The sequence below is a fragment of the Lissotriton helveticus genome, chromosome 7 (assembly GCF_964261635.1).
Source record: "Lissotriton helveticus chromosome 7, aLisHel1.1, whole genome shotgun sequence".
NCBI classification, from domain to species: Eukaryota; Metazoa; Chordata; class Amphibia; order Caudata; family Salamandridae; genus Lissotriton; species Lissotriton helveticus.
Window position 1 is genome coordinate 1,767,916,045 of NC_136068.1, and position 27,594 is coordinate 1,767,943,638.

Consider the following 27,594-nt stretch of genomic DNA (forward strand, 5'->3'; position numbering starts at 1 on the left):
CCAGTTTTTTTACTTATATTATTATAAATACGGAAAGTTTTTAACTTATTTCTTTTGTACGCTGTTAATTGTCTTAATTAAGCGACAATAAGTTGCAACGGAAAAAGTTTTACTCTTTGTTTTTTTAAATAGAATGTTATCAAATACTGGACTAATACCAATGAGGTTGGTCTCATATTTTTAACTTGTAAATACTCTGCTTTTTATTACAATGTACGTTTTATTGCATATAACTGTTTATTGTATGCTTTTATGATTTGCAACTTAAATCGAAATAAAGCTTAATTTGACTTGACTTGAAATGTAATAAATAATAATAATAAAGATATTTTAAGTGTGCTTGGCTCAAGTTGAAGGTTGGGTCTCTCAGATATGCTCTAGTTATTTACAAAGTCATAGGTTACAGCTCACATTTTGCCCAAATGATTGTGTACCCCAAGAACCTTGAAAAGGAGGTTATTAATGACATGAGAATCTGAATTGAGGTGACTGGTTTCAAGAGAATCACTAGAATGTTATCTGCATACTACAGCGTTTTATGTTCAACTGAGACTGGGTGGCATTCACTTATGGTATGGTTTACGAACAGCAATAGGCAGAGTTTCATAGGACCACACCAGTGGTGAAAAGAGACAGCCTTGTCTAGTATCCCTCTATATTTTAAAGCACAGAAATGTAAAATTGACACAGTTCACTACTTTAATTGGGTTGATGTACCTCCATCCGACTTTGTCAAGAATGCACCCATTCCACTTGTTCAAATGCCTTTTTTGGCATCCAGATATACCTGTATTTTCTCCTCCTAATTCTATTTAACCTGACAAAAAATGTGAGAGAGTCTGCAAGTGATTGGTAGATGACTGTCCTGACACAAATCCAACTTGCAGCAGAAGGAGTAATATTGGTATTAGCAATTTAAGTTTCTTGGCCAGATTTATCAACAATAATGTATATTTGTAAGAGTAATGGGTCTGTGGTTCATGCATTAAAACGGGTGCCATCCTTGTTTCAGGATCAGTAACATCTTTGCCCTGTTGATTTGTCTGATATATTAGTCCTATTAAATTTGTCTGAAAGATGTTCGTACTTCAAAAATCTCTTTGAAAACATAGTGAAGTGAAGAATTACTTTTATTTGATTTGGTTTAAATCATAAAAGGGCGGCGCATCCACCAATATACATAAAATTCACAAGCAATTATTTCGATTCATTAATTAGTTTGAATCTCTTTAAAAATTACAATAAAACAAGTTCGGATAGAATGCACTGATTTCCTACAGACTTATTGGTAGCCAGCCATGCTATAAAAAGCGGGCTTCTTGTTGAATTCTACTTGAGCTGTGCACCAGTTCGCAATGAGCATAATCTCTAAAAGGAGCCCTAGAGCGGTAGACATGATGATTAACAAAAAAATAGATGGATCTTAAAAACAAGGTCAAATGATGTTCCTTTTATAAAGTACTGTTACTAATGATATATTCAACTTGGGGATCTAAGGTGAAGTCTGATACCATTGGTAATTTCCTGTCATTTCTCCTAAGTAAAGTGAATGGTGCTGTAAACAAATTAACTGCAAAGTGTTCTATTGCACTTTATCACCTTGCGTGTTCAACCGGTTCAAATTGTCTATCGCTCTTTTCTAGTTCATTTGCCATTATGCTCAGAAACTTTGTTGCCTTGCATGCCAATTGTACTGTCGAGCCTCCTAGGCATTTTATTCCAGCAGATCTACAAGTCCTTATTTGTTCTTTTTTCAGTAATGGCCATAGGGGGACTTTGCATATGGGCAGTAGTGCCGGACAAATACATAGTAGGTGGAGTTATGACTCATCTCCTTAGCCACAAAGGCTCTACTCCATTGTGGGACATACCATCTTTCGATCTTGAAAACATTATATACTATAGCCTTTAAGCCCACCGTAGCGGGCTATACCGGCTAAAAGGCCCTCTCCAGCATTAAAGGCCCGAGCCGAAGGTAAGGGCCTTTAACAAGGGAGAGGGACTTTAATAGCCGGTATAGCCCAGCTACGAAGCGCTATAAGGCTATTAGAACAGTATGCCACTAGAGGGTAGAATGTTCTAACAAATAAAATAAAGGCTTAAGGGAGTGCGAGGGGCTTGGAATCCCCTCAGGTTCCCTGAAGCCTTTGTTCACAGCCAGAGCTGTGAACAAAGAAACATTGGAATGTTGGAGCTCCAGGCTTATACCAGCCATTATAAGCCCGGAGCTACTCCATTGTTTTCAATGGAGCTCCCACCATTCCAATGTTCTAATACTGATGTAAGCAGAGATGTATTAATTTTCTAGAATTCTAATGGGAGTCCACCCTCACCCTGTGACTTGCTTGTGGCCTAATCAATTGCTTTACAAATTCTTCTTTGGGTGTATTCCCCCACTTGGATTTCTCTGTGGTCATCAGTCAGGCATGCTAATTCAATATCTTGCAGGAAGTTGCATTTCACAACAGACACATCTAGCCATTTCAATGTTAACTTTTTTGTAGAATAGGACGAATTTTTTGAAATATACATCAGGTTCATATTTAGTTTATCCAAACCAACTTATTTTATTTATTTTATAACACTTATAATGCGCACAGCTACCCACAAAGGGTTTCCCGGCGCCGGACTAGCAAAACACAGAACACAACTGAATAGAGAACAGTCAAAGGCACTTATTTGTCGAACAACCAGGTTTTTACATTTTTTCTGAATTTCATGTAATTTTCTTCCTTGCGTATGTGAATAGGCAATGTGTTCCAAAGAGTTGGACCTAGAAAGGCAAAGGATCTTCCGCCCATTCTAGCCCGTTTGAACCTCGGCACCGCGAAATTCGCTGCTGTGCATGAACGGAGGCTGCGATTGGGGAGGTAGGGCTTAGCAAGGTCTTGTAAGTATTTGGGGGCAGTGCCAGCTTTGATTTTAAACAGGTAATTCAAGGTTTTAAAGCGAATCCGATTTTCAACCTTGAGCCAATGCAGGTCCCTAAGATGTTTAGTGATCCTGGCGGATCTAGGGATTCTGCAAAGCAGTCTGGAAGCAGCGTTTTGCACCAGTTGCAAACGTCTTATTACTGCTTTGTTTGAGCCCAGGTACAAGATGTTACCGTAATCAAGCCGAGATGTCACTAAGGCATTGATTACGGTCTTCTGGGTAGTAGATGGTAACATCCAGACAATTTTGCAAAGCCATCTAAGAATGGTGAAGCATATGCCTGCCACTTTGTTGGCTTGCTGTATCATAGATAGACTGTCGTCTATGATAACCCCAAGGTTTCTGACCTGAGAAGCTGGAGGTGGGAGTTTACCTAATGACGACGGCCAATGGGGATCACTCCAGAGATCTTTACTATTCCCTAAGAGGAGAATCTCTGTTTTCTCCCCATTTAATTTGAGCTGATTAGCCGACATCCAACTGAATATTTCATGAAGGCCTATTTTTAATGCAGATGGAGCAGACGAGTCAGATTTAGAAAGTGAAAACAAGATTTGAGAATCGTCTGCATACGTCATTAAAATGAGACCGAAATTTTCTGAAAGGTTGGCCAGTGGTCGTAAATACAAATTAAAAAATAAAGGACTCAAGATCGACCCTTGTGGTACACCGTGAGGAGAGTGGAATACCTCAGAGCATGCCTCAGAAGAAGTGATCTGGAAGGTACGGAGGGATAAGTATGATCTAATCCACTCCAGTGCCCTGCCCTCGACACCATTCTCCTCCAGCCTGACAAGCAGTCTGGAGTGAGAAATAGTGTCGAAGGCCGCACTTAAATCCAACAAGACCAATGCTACCGTTTGGCCATCATCCATGAGCTCCCTCATTTTTTCTGTGACCCCGAGCAGGGCCGTCTCGGTGGAGTAGCCACTCCTAAACCCAGACTGGGACGGATGAAGAAGGTCATTATTTTCAACATAAGTTGAAAGAGCCTTATGAATGTGCCTCTCCAAAATTTTAGAAAAGGCAGGCAATAATGATATTGGACGATAGTTGGCCAATATCGTCGGGTCTGCGGCCGGCTTTTTGAGCAGAGGACTGACCATTGCATGTTTCCATAAAGCAGGAACTGTGGCCTGTTCTATGGAGGCGTTCAGTATCTCTGCTATGGAAGTCATGGCAGAGTCCTCTAGTTGACCAATGATACTAATAGGAATAGGGTCACGTGGGGAGCCCGATTTAATAGATTTTAATAGTTCCTTCAGTTTATCTAAAGTATTGGGAGGCCAAGCTTCAAGGTGACAATTTCCTTTGGGGACCTGGGGGGTTTTGTCTTGCTTGTGTGCAATCGTGCTGTCTTTGTTGATATTAGCGACAATATTCTCAATCTTTTCAGTGAAAAAAGATGCCAAGTCCTGGCACTGCTGGGTATTGAGAGGGATGGGCTCCGCTCTTGAATTCTCACCAGCCAACTCTTTTACAGTGTTAAAGAGAGTCTGGGATTTATTTATGGCCATGTTGATGGTAGTGGTAACATAGCATGCTTTAGCTTTCATGCATGCCGAATGGTAGCTATTTCTGGCCTTACGATAGACTTCTTTTTGATGTAATTCGTAGTTTTTACGCCACTGCCTCTCCAGGGTCTTACATGTAGATTTTTCTTTCCTAAGGGCTTCTGTGTACCAGGGGGCGGGGGGACGATGTACTTTTCCTTTGCAGCGAGATAGGGGCAGACAGGCATTCGCTGCACCATTTAGCCATGTTTGAGTAGCCTCAGCTATACTTTCCATATCTCCATCTAAACATGGGTGCTCTTTCCTCAACGCATTGTTGAGGTCCTCCATGTTTAGAGTTTTCCAATTTCTCCTAAAGGTTTCCGAAGGAATTGTAACAGGGCGTTTGGTAGGTTTTAGTGAGATAGTGAAAAGTATAAGAAAATGGTCTGACCAAAAAATAGGGGTGGTGTTTAGCCATGAAAGTTCTCATGTTTGATATGGTAGGGTCTAACAAATGTCCAGCTTTGTGGGTTGGACCCTTATTGCGTAAAGTCATATCTAAGACCATAAAGTCATCGATTAAATTTTTACCGATCTTGTTGTTGTCGTCTTCTAAATGAAGATTCAAATCTCCAAGTACAGTAAAATTTTGGGCATTCAGATGTTGAGGTAGAATAAAATTCACCAAATTGTCTGACCAAGAGGGATTATTTACTGGCGGTCGATAAATCAGTAAGCCAGAGAAAGTAAAGTTAGGACTGAGGGTAATTTTAAATGATGCCGCTTCACAGTTAGGGATGTCAGCAGGTTCAAAATTGCACACAAGATCTCTACTGTGTATAATGGCAATACCCCCTCCTGTTTGGCCTACATGGTCCCTCCTTACAATAGCATAGCTCGGGGGGAGAGCAGTTGCAACATCTGGACCTGATCCATCATGAAGCCAAGTCTCGGTTAAGAATATCGCGCTGGGCTTTTTTTCCATTAAAAGATGAAAGATATCTAATTTATGTTGTGCTAGTGAGCGACAGTTTACCAAATAAAATATAAAGTTGTTAGAACTCTCTCCCTGACGGTAAGATTTTCGAAAAGTACCATAAGGGGTGTCAGAATAGGGCTGATGGTTAGTCAGGGAAAGGGTACATTCAGGGCATGTTTGTATTCCAGCTAAAAGCGGGTTCAGTGTGCAGCATTTATCATGGCTATGGGGGCGTAACGCCTTCAGTTGCTCACGTGTTATCATACCTGATAATAACGGGCAGAGATTTGTGCCCTGTGTCCCGGTCCCGGTTAATTTATGCTAATCGTCCTGGGATATTCAGTCTGTTTTTGATGGGTGACTACTAACCTCCAGTGTTTCCCTCTATTTCATACTGCCATTGTTGCACCAAAAACAGAGCTATTTCTGCTTGGGTAGTGTGCATGTTTGTGGTATATTTGGCTTTAGTCAGTGCCTTTATGGTGTTTTGAGTAGGTGATTCTTGATTGGGGCAGGTGAGCTGTTGAACTGTTGCTGAGTCTCACATCAATTCACCCCTGACACCTGCCTTTCCTGCCACTAATGAAGTTTGGGTTAAGATCATAGAGCCTTCATTATTATCTACATACATTTGTAGGAAGGAACATAACCATTATTTGCAGCTACTTTATTTTTGGTAGCATTCATTCGCACAGTAAAGTGCATGGTGCTGTAAACAAATTAACTGCAAAGTGTTCTATTGCACTTTTATCACCTTGCGTGCTCAACCGGTTCAAATTGTCTATCGCTCTTTTCTAGTTCATTTGCCATTTATTTTTGGTAGCATTCATTCGCACAGTAAAGTGCATGGTGCTGTAAACAAATTAACTGCAAAGTGTTCTATTGCACTTTATCACCTTGCGTGCTCAACCGGTTCAAATTGTCTATCGCTCTTTTCTAGTTCATTTGCCATTATGCTCAGAAACTTTAAGAGGCCCAATTCTGAACTGATATCTATCAATTTGTGGTTAGACATATCATCCGGGATAATGGAGACTGACAGGAGCTGTCTGGCCAGGTTTGAGACATTAAAAAGAATTGTTTCCCAGAGCACATAACATGGGTGTAGAAGGTGAAAGCATGGGTTCCTTCTCATGGGTTCAATAAGCACTGTGAGTCAAATAATATCTCCCCTTTCATAATATCCCACTACAGATGTCTGCCCCTGGAATGCCGAAGTCTTGTCTACCAGACCTGTCCAGTATAGGGTCTATGGGTAGAACACAGTCCCCGCCAAATTGTACTTTAGATCTGTCGATGGAGTGTAGCACCCCACTTACATTCACAAACAATTCTGACCTCACATCTATCAGTACATATACAGATCTAGATATTATTTTAATGCCATGTATTTTTATTTAACAAAAAGGAAAATCGCCTGAATCATCAGACCTGGTCTTCAGTATTCTCCAGAAAGGAATTGTGGCTCAAGGATATGATATCTCCTTTTCAGTGTTCCAATGGGATATGTGATACAGTTCCAGTTTGTCAACGTGAGGAAAAGTGTTTTTCTGATCGGCATCATTTGTACCGGGACTCCATTACTTTTTTCATTGCCATATCGTGTCAAACACTTCCACACGACCACCTGGTCGTTTCTGCTGATGCCTGAAGAAAATTCTAACTGACACGACAAAAACCATCTTGCAGCCTGCATTTCTGCCCAGGAACTGTCACACGCCCAACCCCCCTGTTCTCTGCAGTTCACCAGAAAGCCACAAGACACTCACACCCGGAGTAAATGATTTATTTTCCATCTCCTGCTCCCAGCCTGGTAAACATCCTTGACACCGTGATCAGGTTATCTGGACAATGGTCTGACTGCTGGGCCTTCATCAGGGTGATTAAACAATGACTTGAAAGACGGGGCTTTGATCAAGGCAATTGAACGATGACCTGAAAAGACTGAGCCTTGATCAAAGCCAAGCGAACAATGATGTGTGTACCAAGCCTTGACCAGGTAAACATCTACAAACGTCGTCTGCATCTGGTTATCAACTGCAAACACTGCCCTGATTAAACAATGAACTAACAACTAAAAAGACTGGGATGAAAAAGTATAAAAGGCTTGTAAGCTGCAGAGTGAAGCTGCAGCCTCCTGGGTTTTGTCTCTGACTTGCTTGGGACTCTGTTCCATAGCCCGGGCTATTGAATAAATCTGGGTTCCTCCTGCAGACTAAGGCTCCTGTCTCTCCTTTTACTAAGTATGGAAGGTATGGAAGACTTGCGCGGTTCCCCCGCCCCGAGACCCAGTAAGTGGGTTATTCCGGTTCTTCAAATGGCACCAGAATAGGGACTCCGCAAGCACGAAGGTCAGGCCCGGTGGATGTGATGGGGTGCACGGAGAGACTCAGACGGAGGTACCCTACCCAAGGGATTCTTGCAATCCGGTAAGCCGAATGACTCGCCTGCTGTTTTTTCCCACCCGGTCTGGGCCACTTGACCGCGTTCTCGCTGGAGTCTCCTATCAAATAATTTCTGGAGCAGGACACAGCCCTACATCTGCAGAAGAGAACTACCCCTGTAAGGTAAGGGTGGACTGATCACCCACCAAGTCTGTATGATTCTGTTATTGACTTTCGCAAAAGCCAAGCTGTTATTGACTTTTGCCAAAGCCAAGCAAGCGAGGTGAGTTTTAAAAACCCTCTGGTGTCTGTTCTGTATGATTCTGCTGTTATTGACTTTTGCAAAAGCCAAGCAAGCGAGGTGAGTTTTAAAACCCGCTGGTGTCTGTTATCTGTTTTTTTAAGCATGCCAGTCAGTAGTAAGTTTAAGAAATTATGTTGTTGTATGTGTACACAGAACTTAAAAAGACCAATAGAGATGCTCTCTCCCCTAAAATATACAGATTTGTAATTTACCTTAGATCCCTCAACAAAATAACAATCTCCCAATATCCTGTTGTCCCTGACATTACAGCCCTCTTAACGAAGGTCCCTTCTGATGCAACACACTTCTCTGTCATAGACCTGAAGAATGCTTTTTTCAGCATTCCTATACATCCTGACAGCAGACATTTTTTTGGTTTCTCCCTTGATGGGCGGAGCTGCACCCCTCAAGGTTTCACCGAGAGCCCCAGTATCTATAGTCAAGCCCTAAAAAGTCAACTAGATTCCTTGGAACTCCCTGATAATTCCACACTATTTCAATATGTAGATTACCTCCTCATTGCTGCAAATTCTGCCCCAGCATGTAAAGAAGCTACTCTCTGTTTGTTACGCCACCTTGCCCTTCATAATCACAAAGTCTCTTTGAAAAAGCTTCAGTTTTGTCAAGAGAAGGTGACCTATTTAGGTCATCTCCTCTCGAAGGAGGGAAGGCAGCTCACCGCTGATCGTGTAGCCATTATCAATGCTATGACGGCCCCACGAACACAGAAGCAGGTGCGAGCCTTCATAGGCCTAACATCATACTGTAGACAGTGGATTTCCAATTTTTCGACCATGGCCAAACCTCTCCTTGCCCTCACCACCAAAGACATATCAGACAGTTCCTTTCCATGGACTAGAGAGCATGCACAGGCCTTCCAAGATTCAAAAAAGGCTCTGTGTACTGCTCCAGTCCTTGGTACTCCTGATTATAACAATTTTTTCTTTTTGTACATGAGACAGATAGCAGTGCATGCGCTGTCTTGACTCAGATGTTCGGAGGTCACCATCGTCCATGTGCCTATTTTTTAGCCACCTTAGATCCTGTTGCAAGGGCTCTCCCAGGATGCCTACGGGCGACCGCTGCGGCCGCCCTCATGGTCCGTCAGAGTGCGGGGATCGTCATGAACTCCCCCCTGACTCTGACGGTCCCCCATTCTGTAGATACCCTCCTTAATAACACCAAGACACAGTACCTCACTAGCACTTGACTTACAGGATATGAACTGATACTCTTTGCCAGCCACATTAACATCAAAAGATGTACTGTACTAAACTCCGCCACATTACTCCCACTGGATACTCAGGATGCCTGCTTAGACCCACATGACTGCATATTAAGGACAGAGGAGGAGACAAAGGGACGGGTTGACTTACAGGACATCCCGATAGCAGAACCAGAAGGTACACTGTATGTAGACGGATCATGTCTCCGAGGGCCAGATGGTAACACCTCAGCTGCCATACGCTCTCATGCCATTCGGGCGAGTTGTAGAAACAGCTCAGATTCTGCAGTGCTCTGCTCAAGCAGCAGAATTAGTGGCCCTCACTAGAGCTTGTGAGTTAAGCAAAGGGGAAACAACCCTTACAACGCAACTATTACTACGCACACCGTTACAACGCACACCATTACAACGCAGGATCCGTTACAACGCATGCCTTTACAACGCATGAACTGTCACACGCCCAACCCCCCTGTTCTCTGCAGTTCACCAGAAAGCCACAAGACACTCACACCCGGAGTAAATGATTTATTTTCCATCTCCTGCTCCCAGCCTGGTAAACATCCTTGACACCGTGATCAGGTTATCTGGACAATGGTCTGACTGCTGGGCCTTCATCAGGGTGATTAAACAATGACTTGAAAGACGGGGCTTTGATCAAGGCAATTGAACGATGACCTGAAAAGACTGAGCCTTGATCAAAGCCAAGCGAACAATGATGTGTGTACCAAGCCTTGACCAGGTAAACATCTACAAACGTCGTCTGCATCTGGTTATCAACTGCAAACACTGCCCTGATTAAACAATGAACTAACAACTAAAAAGACTGGGATGAAAAAGTATAAAAGGCTTGTAAGCTGCAGAGTGAAGCTGCAGCCTCCTGGGTTTTGTCTCTGACTTGCTTGGGACTCTGTTCCATAGCCCGGGCTATTGAATAAATCTGGGTTCCTCCTGCAGACTAAGGCTCCTGTCTCTCCTTTTACTAAGTATGGAAGGTATGGAAGACTTGCGCGGTTCCCCCGCCCCGAGACCCAGTAAGTGGGTTATTCCGGTTCTTCAAATGGCACCAGAATAGGGACTCCGCAAGCACGAAGGTCAGGCCCGGTGGATGTGATGGGGTGCACGGAGAGACTCAGACGGAGGTACCCTACCCAAGGGATTCTTGCAATCCGGTAAGCCGAATGACTCGCCTGCTGTTTTTTCCCACCCGGTCTGGGCCACTTGACCGCGTTCTCGCTGGAGTCTCCTATCAAATAATTTCTGGAGCAGGACACAGCCCTACATCTGCAGAAGAGAACTACCCCTGTAAGGTAAGGGTGGACTGATCACCCACCAAGTCTGTATGATTCTGTTATTGACTTTCGCAAAAGCCAAGCTGTTATTGACTTTTGCCAAAGCCAAGCAAGCGAGGTGAGTTTTAAAAACCCTCTGGTGTCTGTTCTGTATGATTCTGCTGTTATTGACTTTTGCAAAAGCCAAGCAAGCGAGGTGAGTTTTAAAACCCGCTGGTGTCTGTTATCTGTTTTTTTAAGCATGCCAGTCAGTAGTAAGTTTAAGAAATTATGTTGTTGTATGTGTACACAGAACTCCCAGCTGGAGGCAGCTTGTCCGCTTCCTCCAGAAGGGACCCCTGGCCATACGATGTATGTTAAATATGGCCTTTCTGCCATAATGTTTTCCTCATTCTGGGTAAAATATACAAAACGAAGTGATGCGGAATTACAGTGGCCACTTTATGGCTCCTTTAATTCCCAAGTTCTCACCGACAACAATTAATGAAAAGAAAAATGCGCCCGTCTATGTCCGATTTTGGAGGAAAGAGATAGAACAGAGAGCTAGAAAGCACAAGAAAGAAAACCGGAACGTATGTTAATGGCCGACCACGTCAGAGAAAATTTACAAAATCAAATGACAAAGTCAGTAGAAATAGCCGATAGGGAGCATGGGGCCCGGGTACAAAAATGTTATCTAGTTCATGAGGAGAAAGGAAAGGGCCATATGGAAGGGGGGGAAGAAGGGGATTCTTTGCTTGATACCATGCTAAAAAGCCCTCCTGCATATGCCCCAATGTACCCTACGCTTAAGCCTCACACCCCGCATGTCCCGCCGCAACAACCCACTCCTGCCCCTCTTACTGTTCTCCCTGTCACACCAACTCTCCCGATTTTTCCTATGACACAGACCACGCCCGCTAACCCTGTCCTTGCTGCGGGAATGACAACAAGTCTACATCCGCTCAACCCCTGCGGCATTACCCCTACACGCCGTTTTCCTGCTTCCCCGTGGTCTACAGTTAAGCAGGATTTATATAAATTGTTGAATTCCCCCCGACTGGCCTCCTTGCGCTCTGCAGTCAGCTTTTCGTCTCTTCGAGAAAATGACCTACAGAGGCAACAGTGTGAATGTTGGATAAATAACGGGAATATGTATGCCTTTAAAGAAATATGGTCCACCTTTTCCCAGTGGACGATTATGGAACAGACCACCTGGGCTGAATACATGTGTACCCTGGTCATGCAAAGATTTGAGAATGCGCTTATGCAGATACCCACCACATTATTGGACCTTAGGTCGCAAATAAAAAGAGGCGATGTTCAGGGAGAGGGGATGTTTGGGGCTATATCTGCTTTAATGGCTTACCGTGATATGGCCGCTTTATCCAACACTCCTCTAGAAACAGCTATGCCAATGAGAGAGTCAGCCCCTGTCTTTGTTAACGCACTTCCAGATCCCAAAATAATGGTTGAGGGGACATTGGGTTCATGTTCCTTGGAAAAGGTCAGAAGCAATGCAGTTAAAAGGACAATTACCAGATCCCCGGATGAATCTGGCTGCCTTTTACAAAGAATTAGGTCAGATTACATCTGCAGGTAATCTAGTTCTTGAGGATATAGATTTACTTTTTGATACAGTTGTCCCCACTGAAATTTGGGACACAATTCGACATACTGACCATGAAGCGGCTTTAGGAGGTAAATGGGCTGACCTAGAGGCTATGGAAGAAGCAAGGGTAGGAGGGACTAAACCAGAAGCTGCCATCCTGACTTTATCCGGTAAAATAATGACGTTTATGAAAACACTTTTGCCAGAAACTGCCATCAACTGGGATAAAATAAACGCCTGTAGGCAGCGAAAAGATGAGAATGTGGCTGACTTCTTTACCCGTTTTGAGACAGAATATAAGGGACATAGTGGTTTGGATCCCCGGACCCTAGGTTCTGGCCCAGTGTTTGTCGATAAGTTTGTCAGCAACTTGCTTCCTGAGATCTCTGCCAGGCTTAAGAAAGTTGAAAGTACGTGGTCTGCCCAAACTATGACTGGTATCTTGGCTATGGCACAATATCATGAGAATAGGGAGAATGAGGATAGAGACAAAGAAAGTAAGAAGGTTAGGGTTTTAAGACTAAGGCACTTCTGCAGCAGGCGTACCCTCCCCGGGGTCCTGATGCCCGCGGGAATTTCAGACCTGAACCCCAACTCCCTCTGGAGGTTCGCCAGTCTACCCCCTGTAGCCCTCAATGTACGGGAGCCCTCCAAACATATCAGTGGGCATATTGTGAGGGGTACGGCCATTGGATAGATGAGTGTCCTGTGTTAGCTGAAAACATCCAAACAGGGAAGACTCGGCCTCGCGCTCCCAGGGAGGGGAGGCCGACTAGGGACCATGGCCCGCCCCATCCACAGGCTAAAAAACGCTCCCATCCGGCAGCGCCCGGCCAATAGGTTTGATGGGTACGAAGCAACACGCACTTATTACAATGATGATTATGATGAAGTTGATGAGACAGGGTCCTACCAAGCATAGGACAGCCAGGAAAGGGGTATTACCAGAGTGCAAATTCCAGTGGATCAAAGGGGCCCGTATGTTCAAATGTCAGTTGTGGGGAACGATCGGAATTTTCTTTTGGATACTGGGGCCACCAGGTCTTCTATTGCACGTCTATCAGTCCTGGAGGCACCCCTTTCTGACAATATGAATGTCTCCGTGGGTTTTGCAGGAACACCTGCGACCAGCCCTGTCTCTGAACCGCTCCCTCTCCATATTGGCCCTGCACATGTTGACGCTCCCTTGGTCCTTACTACAGGTTGCAGTGAAAACCTGTTAGGCATGGATTTTATGCGACCATATCATGTAGTCCCCAAGGTGTATCCCTAACCATTTCCCCCACCGCAGCTTCCTATATGTATCTGTCTGGTCCCCTCCCACCAGAATTGCGGTCTTTACCTTCCTCCCTCTGGGCATCATCAGACACTGATGTAGGGTGTCTCAACATATCCCCTCATGTGGTACGCATCCACCCAGGTGTACTTCTCCCCCGCTTCCAGCAGTATCGACTGCCCGCGGAAGGAGAAATGGCCCTTTTAACAATAATATCTGAATTAATGGACAACGGCGTAGTGGAGGAGACACGTGGCAATATCTGTAACAGTCCCATTATTCCCGTTCTTAAAAAGACCAATAGAGATGCTCTCTCCCCTAAAATATACAGATTTGTAATTTACCTTAGATCCCTCAACAAAATAACAATCTCCCAATATCCTGTTGTCCCTGACATTACAGCCCTCTTAACGAAGGTCCCTTCTGATGCAACACACTTCTCTGTCATAGACCTGAAGAATGCTTTTTTCAGCATTCCTATACATCCTGACAGCAGACATTTTTTTGGTTTCTCCCTTGATGGGCGGAGCTGCACCCCTCAAGGTTTCACCGAGAGCCCCAGTATCTATAGTCAAGCCCTAAAAAGTCAACTAGATTCCTTGGAACTCCCTGATAATTCCACACTATTTCAATATGTAGATTACCTCCTCATTGCTGCAAATTCTGCCCCAGCATGTAAAGAAGCTACTCTCTGTTTGTTACGCCACCTTGCCCTTCATAATCACAAAGTCTCTTTGAAAAAGCTTCAGTTTTGTCAAGAGAAGGTGACCTATTTAGGTCATCTCCTCTCGAAGGAGGGAAGGCAGCTCACCGCTGATCGTGTAGCCATTATCAATGCTATGACGGCCCCACGAACACAGAAGCAGGTGCGAGCCTTCATAGGCCTAACATCATACTGTAGACAGTGGATTTCCAATTTTTCGACCATGGCCAAACCTCTCCTTGCCCTCACCACCAAAGACATATCAGACAGTTCCTTTCCATGGACTAGAGAGCATGCACAGGCCTTCCAAGATTCAAAAAAGGCTCTGTGTACTGCTCCAGTCCTTGGTACTCCTGATTATAACAATTTTTTCTTTTTGTACATGAGACAGATAGCAGTGCATGCGCTGTCTTGACTCAGATGTTCGGAGGTCACCATCGTCCATGTGCCTATTTTTTAGCCACCTTAGATCCTGTTGCAAGGGCTCTCCCAGGATGCCTACGGGCGACCGCTGCGGCCGCCCTCATGGTCCGTCAGAGTGCGGGGATCGTCATGAACTCCCCCCTGACTCTGACGGTCCCCCATTCTGTAGATACCCTCCTTAATAACACCAAGACACAGTACCTCACTAGCACTTGACTTACAGGATATGAACTGATACTCTTTGCCAGCCACATTAACATCAAAAGATGTACTGTACTAAACTCCGCCACATTACTCCCACTGGATACTCAGGATGCCTGCTTAGACCCACATGACTGCATATTAAGGACAGAGGAGGAGACAAAGGGACGGGTTGACTTACAGGACATCCCGATAGCAGAACCAGAAGGTACACTGTATGTAGACGGATCATGTCTCCGAGGGCCAGATGGTAACACCTCAGCTGCCATACGCTCTCATGCCATTCGGGCGAGTTGTAGAAACAGCTCAGATTCTGCAGTGCTCTGCTCAAGCAGCAGAATTAGTGGCCCTCACTAGAGCTTGTGAGTTAAGCAAAGGGGAAACAACCCTTACAACGCAACTATTACTACGCACACCGTTACAACGCACACCATTACAACGCAGGATCCGTTACAACGCATGCCTTTACAACGCATGACATTACATAGCAGATGCTATTACAACGCATGCCATTACAACGTAAGTATTGGTAAGTATGTTATTTTTTAAATCATTTTTTTTAAATGTAAATTAAATAAATTAATTTAAGTAATAGTATATATTTAATTTTGGATTATGGGGTACAGGGGTATTTTTAGGTTTCAGGGCTAGGTATGGGTTTTGGGGTACAGGGGTATTTTTAGGTTTCAGGGTTAGGTTTGGGTTTTGGGGTACAAGGGTATTTTTAGGTTTCAGGGCTAGGTATGGGTTTTGGGGTACAGGGGTATTTTTAGGTTTCAGGGCTAGGTATAGATTTTGGGGTACCGGGGTATTTTTAGGTTTCAGGGCTAGGTATGGGTTTTGGGGTACAGGGGTATTTTTAGGTTTCAGGGTTAGGTTTGGGTTTTGGGGTACAGGGGTATTTTTAGGTTTCAGGGCTAGGTTTGGGTTTTGGGGTACAGGGGTATTTTTAGGTTTCAGGGCTAGGTATGGGTTTTGGGGTACAGGGGTATTTTTAGGTTTCAAGGTTAGGTTTGGGTTTTGGGGTACAGGGGTATTTTTAGGTTTCGGGGCTAGGTTTGGGTTTTGGGGTACAGGGGTATTTTTAGGTTTCAGGGTTAGGTTTGGGTTTTGGGGTACAGGGGTATTTTTAGGTTTCAGGGCTAGGTTTGGGTTTTGGGGTACAGGGGTATTTTTAGGTTTCAGGGCTAGGTTTGGGTTTTGGGGTACAAGGGTATTTTTAGGTTTCAGGGTTAGGTTTGGGTTTTGGGGTACAGGGGTATTTTTAGGTTTCAGGGCTAGGTTTGGGTTTTGGGGTACAGGGGTATTTTTAGGTTTCAGGGCTAGGTTTGGGTTTTGGGGTACAGGGGTATTTTTAGGTTTCAGGGCTAGATTTGGGTTTTGGGGTACAGGGGTATTTTTAGGTTTCAGGGCTAGGTATGGGTTATGGGGTACATGGGTATTTTAAGGGTTCAGGGTAACAGGTATTTTTAGGGTTCATTTTTTAAATAAATATTTTTAAATAATTTAAATAATTAATTTTAATAATGTTATTATTTTTTAATGTCAGTTCTTTAATAATAATTGTTTTTTTTAAATAAACTATTTGTTAAAGTATATATATTTACAAATTAATTATTAAAAAATAATTTAATTTATTAAATTAAATAAATTTTAATAAATATTTTTTTTTTTAAATAATATACTTACATATACTTACGTTGTAATGGCATGCGTTGTAATAGCATCTGCTATGTAATGGCATGCATTGTAAAAGCATTCGTTGTAAATGTATCTGCGTTGTAAAAATTGCGTTGTAACGGTGTGCGTTGTAAAAGTTTGCGATGTAACGTCATACATCCAAGCAAAGGGATGATGGTAAATATTTATACTGACAGACAATATTCCTTCGGGGTGGCCCACAACTTCGGGAGGTTGTGGAAAGAAAGACATAGTGGTTTGGATCCCCGGACCCTAGGTTCTGGCCCAGTGTTTGTCGATAAGTTTGTCAGCAACTTGCTTCCTGAGATCTCTGCCAGGCTTAAGAAAGTTGAAAGTACGTGGTCTGCCCAAACTATGACTGGTATCTTGGCTATGGCACAATATCATGAGAATAGGGAGAATGAGGATAGAGACAAAGAAAGTAAGAAGGTTAGGGTTTTAAGACTAAGGCACTTCTGCAGCAGGCGTACCCTCCCCGGGGTCCTGATGCCCGCGGGAATTTCAGACCTGAACCCCAACTCCCTCTGGAGGTTCGCCAGTCTACCCCCTGTAGCCCTCAATGTACGGGAGCCCTCCAAACATATCAGTGGGCATATTGTGAGGGGTACGGCCATTGGATAGATGAGTGTCCTGTGTTAGCTGAAAACATCCAAACAGGGAAGACTCGGCCTCGCGCTCCCAGGGAGGGGAGGCCGACTAGGGACCATGGCCCGCCCCATCCACAGGCTAAAAAACGCTCCCATCCGGCAGCGCCCGGCCAATAGGTTTGATGGGTACGAAGCAACACGCACTTATTACAATGATGATTATGATGAAGTTGATGAGACAGGGTCCTACCAAGCATAGGACAGCCAGGAAAGGGGTATTACCAGAGTGCAAATTCCAGTGGATCAAAGGGGCCCGTATGTTCAAATGTCAGTTGTGGGGAACGATCGGAATTTTCTTTTGGATACTGGGGCCACCAGGTCTTCTATTGCACGTCTATCAGTCCTGGAGGCACCCCTTTCTGACAATATGAATGTCTCCGTGGGTTTTGCAGGAACACCTGCGACCAGCCCTGTCTCTGAACCGCTCCCTCTCCATATTGGCCCTGCACATGTTGACGCTCCCTTGGTCCTTACTACAGGTTGCAGTGAAAACCTGTTAGGCATGGATTTTATGCGACCATATCATGTAGTCCCCAAGGTGTATCCCTAACCATTTCCCCCACCGCAGCTTCCTATATGTATCTGTCTGGTCCCCTCCCACCAGAATTGCGGTCTTTACCTTCCTCCCTCTGGGCATCATCAGACACTGTGTAGGGTGTCTCAACATATCCCCTCATGTGGTACGCATCCACCCAGGTGTACTTCTCCCCCGCTTCCAGCAGTATCGACTGCCCGCGGAAGGAGAAATGGCCCTTTTAACAATAATATCTGAATTAATGGACAACGGCGTAGTGGAGGAGACACGTGGCAATATCTGTAACAGTCCCATTATTCCCGTTCTTAAAAAGACCAATAGAGATGCTCTCTCCCCTAAAATATACAGATTTGTAATTTACCTTAGATCCCTCAACAAAATAACAATCTCCCAATATCCTGTTGTCCCTGACATTACAGCCCTCTTAACGAAGGTCCCTTCTGATGCAACACACTTCTCTGTCATAGACCTGAAGAATGCTTTTTTCAGCATTCCTATACATCCTGACAGCAGACATTTTTTTGGTTTCTCCCTTGATGGGCGGAGCTGCACCCCTCAAGGTTTCACCGAGAGCCCCAGTATCTATAGTCAAGCCCTAAAAAGTCAACTAGATTCCTTGGAACTCCCTGATAATTCCACACTATTTCAATATGTAGATTACCTCCTCATTGCTGCAAATTCTGCCCCAGCATGTAAAGAAGCTACTCTCTGTTTGTTACGCCACCTTGCCCTTCATAATCACAAAGTCTCTTTGAAAAAGCTTCAGTTTTGTCAAGAGAAGGTGACCTATTTAGGTCATCTCCTCTCGAAGGAGGGAAGGCAGCTCACCGCTGATCGTGTAGCCATTATCAATGCTATGACGGCCCCACGAACACAGAAGCAGGTGCGAGCCTTCATAGGCCTAACATCATACTGTAGACAGTGGATTTCCAATTTTTCGACCATGGCCAAACCTCTCCTTGCCCTCACCACCAAAGACATATCAGACAGTTCCTTTCCATGGACTAGAGAGCATGCACAGGCCTTCCAAGATTCAAAAAAGGCTCTGTGTACTGCTCCAGTCCTTGGTACTCCTGATTATAACAATTTTTTCTTTTTGTACATGAGACAGATAGCAGTGCATGCGCTGTCTTGACTCAGATGTTCGGAGGTCACCATCGTCCATGTGCCTATTTTTTAGCCACCTTAGATCCTGTTGCAAGGGCTCTCCCAGGATGCCTACGGGCGACCGCTGCGGCCGCCCTCATGGTCCGTCAGAGTGCGGGGATCGTCATGAACTCCCCCCTGACTCTGACGGTCCCCCATTCTGTAGATACCCTCCTTAATAACACCAAGACACAGTACCTCACTAGCACTTGACTTACAGGATATGAACTGATACTCTTTGCCAGCCACATTAACATCAAAAGATGTACTGTACTAAACTCCGCCACATTACTCCCACTGGATACTCAGGATGCCTGCTTAGACCCACATGACTGCATATTAAGGACAGAGGAGGAGACAAAGGGACGGGTTGACTTACAGGACATCCCGATAGCAGAACCAGAAGGTACACTGTATGTAGACGGATCATGTCTCCGAGGGCCAGATGGTAACACCTCAGCTGCCATACGCTCTCATGCCATTCGGGCGAGTTGTAGAAACAGCTCAGATTCTGCAGTGCTCTGCTCAAGCAGCAGAATTAGTGGCCCTCACTAGAGCTTGTGAGTTAAGCAAAGGGGAAACAACCCTTACAACGCAACTATTACTACGCACACCGTTACAACGCACACCATTACAACGCAGGATCCGTTGCAACGCATGCCTTTACAACGCATGACATTACATAGCAGATGCTATTACAACGCATGCCATTACAACGTAAGTATTGGTAAGTATGTTATTTTTTAAATCATTTTTTTTAAATGTAAATTAAATAAATTAATTTAAGTAATAGTATATATTTAATTTTGGATTATGGGGTACAGGGGTATTTTTAGGTTTCAGGGCTAGGTATGGGTTTTGGGGTACAGGGGTATTTTTAGGTTTCAGGGTTAGGTTTGGGTTTTGGGGTACAAGGGTATTTTTAGGTTTCAGGGCTAGGTATGGGTTTTGGGGTACAGGGGTATTTTTAGGTTTCAGGGCTAGGTATAGATTTTGGGGTACCGGGGTATTTTTAGGTTTCAGGGCTAGGTATGGGTTTTGGGGTACAGGGGTATTTTTAGGTTTCAGGGTTAGGTTTGGGTTTTGGGGTACAGGGGTATTTTTAGGTTTCAGGGCTAGGTTTGGGTTTTGGGGTACAGGGGTATTTTTAGGTTTCAGGGCTAGGTATGGGTTTTGGGGTACAGGGGTATTTTTAGGTTTCAAGGTTAGGTTTGGGTTTTGGGGTACAGGGGTATTTTTAGGTTTCGGGGCTAGGTTTGGGTTTTGGGGTACAGGGGTATTTTTAGGTTTCAGGGTTAGGTTTGGGTTTTGGGGTACAGGGGTATTTTTAGGTTTCAGGGCTAGGTTTGGGTTTTGGGGTACAGGGGTATTTTTAGGTTTCAGGGCTAGGTTTGGGTTTTGGGGTACAAGGGTATTTTTAGGTTTCAGGGTTAGGTTTGGGTTTTGGGGTACAGGGGTATTTTTAGGTTTCAGGGCTAGGTTTGGGTTTTGGGGTACAGGGGTATTTTTAGGTTTCAGGGCTAGGTTTGGGTTTTGGGGTACAGGGGTATTTTTAGGTTTCAGGGCTAGATTTGGGTTTTGGGGTACAGGGGTATTTTTAGGTTTCAGGGCTAGGTATGGGTTATGGGGTACATGGGTATTTTAAGGGTTCAGGGTAACAGGTATTTTTAGGGTTCATTTTTTAAATAAATATTTTTAAATAATTTAAATAATTAATTTTAATAATGTTATTATTTTTTAATGTCAGTTCTTTAATAATAAATATTTTGTTAAAGTATATATATTTACAAATTAATTATTAAAAAATAATTTAATTTATTAAATTAAATAAATTTTAATAAATAATTTTTTTTTTTAAATAATATACTTACATATACTTACGTTGTAATGGCATGCGTTGTAATAGCATCTGCTATGTAATGGCATGCGTTGTAAAAGCATTCGTTGTAAATGTATCTGCGTTGTAAAAATTGCGTTGTAACGGTGTGCGTTGTAAAAGTTTGCGATGTAACGTCATACATCCAAGCAAAGGGATGATGGTAAATATTTATACTGACAGACAATATTCCTTCGGGGTGGCCCACAACTTCGGGGGGTTGTGGAAAGAAAGGAATATCCTTACTTCCCATGGGACCAAAATTCAACATGGCCCCCTAATTCACCGACTGTTAGACTCCCTGACACTCCCCAGAAAGGTGGCAATTATAAAAATGTAAGGCCAATAACAAAGTGACAGATGATGTTGGGAAAGGCAATGCCCTGGCTGACCAGACGCCCAGACAAACAGCTCCTAGAAAAAGAGAAGGAATGTATGTAGGAGGTCCCGCTAGGTGGGTGGCAGATGAGGGCATGGTTGAAAACACAGTACAGAGTGTGATTGATATTCATACTACTCCTGAGGAACTAAGGGTGTGGAAGGAGCAATTAGCAAAAGAGGGAATTGATGGTTGTTGGGTCCGTACGACTCTAGAAAGACAATGGGTGTTACCTGACAGTCACATGCCACCAGTAGTTACGATGGCCCACGGTCCTGCCCACATCAGTGCAAAAGGGATAGGTAAACTGTTGGAACCTACATGGTACAACTCTAATATCCCAGCATATGCTGACAAAGTGGTTAAAACATGCATGATTTGCCTAATGTATAACCCAGGAAAAGGCACAGTTACTCCCTAAGGGAGGATTCTCTCCTCCTACCTTCCATTTTGAAGTCCTCCAAATGGATTACATCCAGATGGACCAATGTAACAATTTGAAATATGTCCTAGTGGTGGTCTGTACCTTCAGCCGATGGGTGGAGGCCTACCCCGTCAAAGACTAACCCGCTATCACTACCGCCAAAGTACTATTAAAAGAGTACCTCCCACGATTCGTTTTGCCCCGCTTGGTCTGGAGTGACAATGGGACCCACTTTACGGCCCAAATTATGGAATATGTCTGTACAGCATTGGGTATAAAACAAAAATGTCATGCAGCTAACCACCCCCAGTCAGCAGGTCTAGTGGAGGTGTACAATGGCATCCTAAAAACTAAAATGGCCAAAATAGTAGCCGAAACAGGTGTCACTTGGGTTGATGCTCTGCCATTAGACCTACTGTCCACAAGAACAATGGCCCATACCAGATTCGGCCTGTCTTCCCATGAAATTCTGTTCGGGAGACCTGCCAATGTATGGGGTGTCCCGCGGCCTAAGAAATTGTCTGACGTTGAATACCCTGTATTAACTGATTACCTGTACAGTCTAATACCTTTCGTACTCTTTATCACCAGGTGCATGAGGCCATACCTGACAAAAGTGAGGGCCCAGGACATGTTATCCAACCTGGTGACTGGATCCTGATCCGGAATTTTCAACGGACTAAGAGCCTCGAACCCCACTGGACACAACCCCGACAGGTGTTACTGGCCACCCGCACCGCTGTGAAAGTAGAAGGTCAGAAGAATTGGGTGCATTCATCACACTGCAGGCGTACCTATAGGCTGTAAGGCTGTGATCTTCCCCGGCTGAGAGTAGTGCTGGTGTGTCAGACTAAGGTAAGCCATAAGGGCCCTTGGCACCTGCACCCAGTGAAGCAACCACCAATCACAGACAGTCACTAGAGGTCCCTGGCTTAGCACAATGGCCGCCGTCCAAAACACCCGAATCCAGAAACAAGATGTCAGCCTCCGACATAGTGAATGCTTCATCGTCACCGTGGTGACGCTGTTTGTCTCCCTCATCCTGTCTATCCTTGGTTGGCTGTTACTAATCTACCATCCTGTTACCTCAGCAACTCCTACCCGACTCCTGCAGAATACCAGTATTACACGTTACCAGCCCACGTATTACCCCGCCGTGCAGAATTCTTCAACAACACCTTGATCCAAATGTTGCATCATCACCAGCTGGTCATGAACAGTTCCAACTGCTGGGTATGTGGACTGATGCCGCATTCCATGATACACCCTGTCCCATTCTTTCCTTACCCCTTTTCCATCTCTGGGTCTTGTCTTGCATGGTGGATGTTGATGCAGGAGGCCTACACTGTCAATGGTACTGCCAATACTGCCCTTGGAAAATTTCGAGATGACTTCTGGCGCAACAGATCCGGCCATGCCAATGCTCCTTTTTGCCAGACCAGCTCATCCACAACGCTACTACCACCAGATGAACTCGGTGAGATGGTAGTATTCAACTCCACTAATCGACGAACATTTTCCAGATTCCGCACAAGAAGGATACTGCCTGATGAATGAGACACTGTGAATGTCATAAATGTGCAAGGCCGTGTCTGCATTCATGGCCTAGGGACTAAGAAAGTTGGTCCCAGTACGTGTGATATCACAAAAACTTAAAACTCTACATCTCCTCCAGAGCTGGTGAAATCCCCCAACACCTATTTCATCTGTGGCACTGCCGCCTACACTTGGCTCCCTCGTAACTGGTCTGGTACCTGCTATCTAGCCTTCCTCCTTCCACCAACGTATTATACCCATGGAGGTTACCACCTGTCAATGAAGGGCGCTCTGCACCGCTCATGTAGGGGCGTCATATCATCCGAGGATACAGCAAGCCAGGAAACCGGGGACATCTTTAAAGGTTTCCTTCCTTTCTGGGGCCCCATGGCCAACAGTTGGGCTGTACGAGGACTGACCAGGGTCCTTGAAGCCACCATCACAGTAACAGCTGGTGTCCTCTCCAACATTACAGCAAGCTACAGGTGGACCGCCTCATAACCCTTCAGAACAGAATGGTCCTGGATGTCATCCTTGCTGATCGTGGTGGTGTGTGTAAATTGATCGGCTCCAGCTGCTGCGTGTACATCCCAGACAACACACCAACAGTGTACGATGCCATCCAACGTCTGCATCGCCTTTCTTCCGAAATTCATCTGGATGAAGGCAACTGGTCCCTCACAGGCTGGATATGGGGCCTCCTTTCCCTTGTGGGAGTGGAAAATCCTCATCTTCCTTGCCTTGGGAGTAATTGTCCTGGTCTCCTGCTATTTGTGCTTTCAGTGTCTGCCAGTGCTCTGTACAATGTGTGTCCAGAACATCAAGCCTCCACCCTCTAACATTCACAACACCAATATGATGATGATACTCCAACAAGAAACAGATGGCCTTATGAACATTGACATTTCTTAAAGTATTTGCCACTCAATGGCAAAAGGAGGGTCTGAGGAAAAGTGTTCTTCTGATCGGCATCATTTGTACCGGGACTATATTGCTTTTTTCATTGCCATCTCGTATCAAACACTTCCACATGACCCACCTGGTCATTTCTGCTGATGCCTGAGGAAAATTCTAACTGACACGACAAAAACCATCTTGCAGCCTGCATTTCTGCCCTGGAACGGGTCACACGCCCAACCCCCGGTTCTCTGCAGTTCACCAGAAAGCCACGAGACACTCACACCCTGAGTAAATGATTTATTTTCCATCTCCTGCTCCCAGCTTGGTAAACATCCTTGACACCGTGATCAGGTTATCTGGACAATGGTCTGACTGCTGGGCCTTCATCAGGGTGATTAAACAATGAGTTAAAAGACCGGGCTTTGATCAAGGCAATTGAACAATGACCTGAAAAGACTGAGCCTTGATCAAAGCCGAGTGAACAATGATTTGTGTAACAAGCCTTGACCAGGTCACCATCTACAAATGTTGTCTGGTTCTGGGTATCAACTGCAAACACTGCCCTGATTAAACAATGAACTAACAGCCAAAAAGACTGGGATGAAAAAGTATAAAAGGCTTGTAAGCTGCAGAGTGAAGCAGCAGCCTCCTGGGTTTTGTCTCTGACTTGCTTGGGACTCTGTTCCATAGCCCGGGCTATTGAATAAATCTGGGTTCCTCCTGCAGTCTAAGGCTCCTGTGTCTCCTTTTACTAGGTATGGAAGGTATGGAAGACTTGGGCGGTTCCCCCGCGGCCGAGACCCAGTAAGTGGGTTATTCCGGTTCTTCAAACATTTGCATACAAATATCAGTTCTTCCACCCATTACATTTCAGTGTTTCACTTTCTGTTTGTTCAAACAGGGTTCCTGTAACAGGGCTATGTCAGGGCTTTTGTACTACCAGGAATACAAGTACTTTCTTGCTTCTTTAGGTATGGTGTTGCCAAGACCTTTTGCTCATCCTAAAATTGTATGTATAATATATTTACTTAAAAGGGTTTTTAGCCACCTCTCTTCATCGTTGGTCTGTTGTATCATTCACATTGTGCTTCTGCTCACTATAGCAAGGAGCACTATGTAAGCCTACCTACTTCAGTGACTAATTCACTTCACTTTGAGTGAATGCATTTTGCTCTTTCACAGTGAGTACATACGCACACAAGGTAGATCCCTGGAGTACCCGTGTTTTTTACTTCAAAAACAAGAGCAACACTAAAGTAATTTTTGAGCCTGAGGTGATAGCAGGATGCTTTTTACCCGTACAGGCCTCATTCTAGCTTTATCAGATCCTGTCTCCTGTCAATGCTATTGTAAATTCCTTTTGTAGTGCCCGCTGCTGCTAGTATTTCATAGCATAAGAGATTGCGTCCATTTGAAACTGATCTGCATTGTTATTCTCTTTTACCCTGCATTCAGTACAAAAATTAACCACTTCATCATTGTACATGTGAATTCATAAGTGGACAATTCTTTAGGACATATTTATTCTAAACTTCATTTCACCAATTGTTCTGTAATAAACTTTGCCCAGGAAGAAAATTGGCCTTTATTATGTTTAATTAGCAGAGCTTTTAAAACGTTTTAAAATGTATTTCCTTTTATCTTCTTTCTTTGTTTCTTTGTTTTTGTAAGTGTTTCTAGCTTTTTTCTCTCTTGCTTCCTTCCTTTCTGTCTTTTTTCCTTTTTTCTTTCTATCCTTTCTTTCTTTTTCAGTTTTTCTTTCTTTGTTTCTTTCTCTTCTTCCTTTCTTTCCTTGCTCTTTTCTTCTCTTTCTCTTTTCTTTCTTGCTTGCATTTGTTCTTTCTTTCTTTCCATCCATCTTTCTTTTCATCTTTCCTTCTTTCTACCTACCTTTCATTCTTTCAGTCCATCTTTACTTCCTTCTTTCTGATATTTGTTATTTCTTGCTTTACTTCTTTCTTTCTTGCTTTTTTTCATCCTTTCTTTCCTTCTTCTGTCCTTCTTTAATTCCTTCCTTTCTTCATTACTTGTCTTTCCTTTTTTCTTTCCTTTCTTTATTCTTTCTTTCCATCTTTCTTTTTCTTTCTTTCTTTCATTCCGTTCTTTTTCTTTCTTCCCTTCTTTCTTTCCATCTTTCCTTCTTTCTTGCCTTCCTACCGTCCTTTTACTTTCTATCATTTCTTTGTTCGGTTCTGTTCCTTCATTCTTTCATTCTCTCTTGCTTTTTTCCTTTTTCTTGCTGTCTTTCCATTCTTTATTTCTTGCCCTCTTTCTTGATTTCTTTCTTTCTTTCCTTCTTTCTCAAAGGCAAGACACTGACTGCCAATGGTAATGATTGGCTTTTTTAGGTCTCTGTTAGCCAAGACCTTTGGATTTTATTAAAATTGTGTGTATGACAATGTTATTTATAGGGGTTTTCAACCACACTTCAACCATGTGTCTGTGGTTGTTTCATTTATATTTTTCTCTAATGCTCTCAACCAGCATCAAGGGGATATGTGTCAGCCCACTTCAGCTATTGGTTGACTTCACTATGAGTCGCAGCATGCTGGCCTTTCACAATGAGAACATCCACTCACAAAGTAGTTCCCTTGAATGCCTTGGAGCATTATAGTAAAGTGCACTTTTTTTAAAGCAAACAACACTTTTGCCTTTTTTGAGAATGACCAGGCAGCTTCCTGAACAATAAAGTTCCGCGAAAACCATGACTAAACAAGAATTGCCAAAGGGCTGGCGGTAAACGCCACACCTATTTTTGCCTATTCTTATTATGAAACCTGTTAGACCATTTAGCTGTAGAGACATGGCTGGTAAAGATTTAGTGGGTATCATATTTGCGTAACAGAGAACAGGGGTGGTGGACAGAAGGCGTAGTCTATCTGACCTCTTCGAGAGTTTATTATATGTGTGATGAAATTCAGTAGAAAAGTACTCAATATTAGTGAGATTCAGGAGTATCAGGGCAACTGATAATACAATATTTCTTGTGCTGGAATGTATGAGAAACCAGCTGCACTCAAGACGTCTGATGTGGTACTAAAGGGATAACTAAGGGTTTATTAGATGAGGTTACAAGTCTATTCAGTTGATGGGAGTGATGCGTGTCTTAAGAGCTACATTAAAAGATAAAGGCCCTGAAAGAATACCTATACCGATCAACTGGTTTGCTCTCTTCAGTACAGTTCCTGGTGCAGGCTGATGCACAAAGGGAAAAAATAAATAAAAGAAAGGAGAAGCATGAGTATCTTTGGAATAACAGCAATTGTAAACTAGCGGATCAGATCTCACATGCACCCCAAGTACTGTATGCCCTAAACCGTGAGCATGTATGACTGCAAGCCACTAAGGGAAGGAATTAGGGCATCACTCCCTCCTCTCGAAGGGCTGGATTTTGGCATCAAACGCTGTACATCTCTTTATTTCTCAAACCGGCTGTATTGCTGGTGGGCCTGCTATGAGTATGAGGCTCTCTGGAGGTGAGGGGATTCGGTCAATGGATTGCACCATTGTTGTCCAGGGTTATCCTTGAGGAAAAATCAGTTTAGCTTTTTTAGGTAGTCAATATAACCTTGAAGTCTATGGGTATTAATGTAGTCTTAGTCTTTGAGAGGGGATCTGAATTTGCCCCTTGGTACAGAATTTCTT

At 43.9% G+C, this 27,594-nt stretch overlaps 1 protein-coding gene across 1 annotated transcript in view; it reads left to right on the plus strand.

Annotated features, from left to right (window-relative positions):
• The window catches only part of SPACA6 (sperm acrosome associated 6), a 247,875-nt gene that overhangs the window by 35,071 nt on the left and 185,210 nt on the right, over window positions 1–27,594 (plus strand). The window contains exon 2 of the mRNA XM_078653885.1: window positions 24,851–24,920. Within this exon, the coding sequence (XP_078510011.1) occupies window positions 24,851–24,920 (70 nt within the window). The remainder of the gene's footprint in view (window positions 1–24,850; window positions 24,921–27,594) is intronic.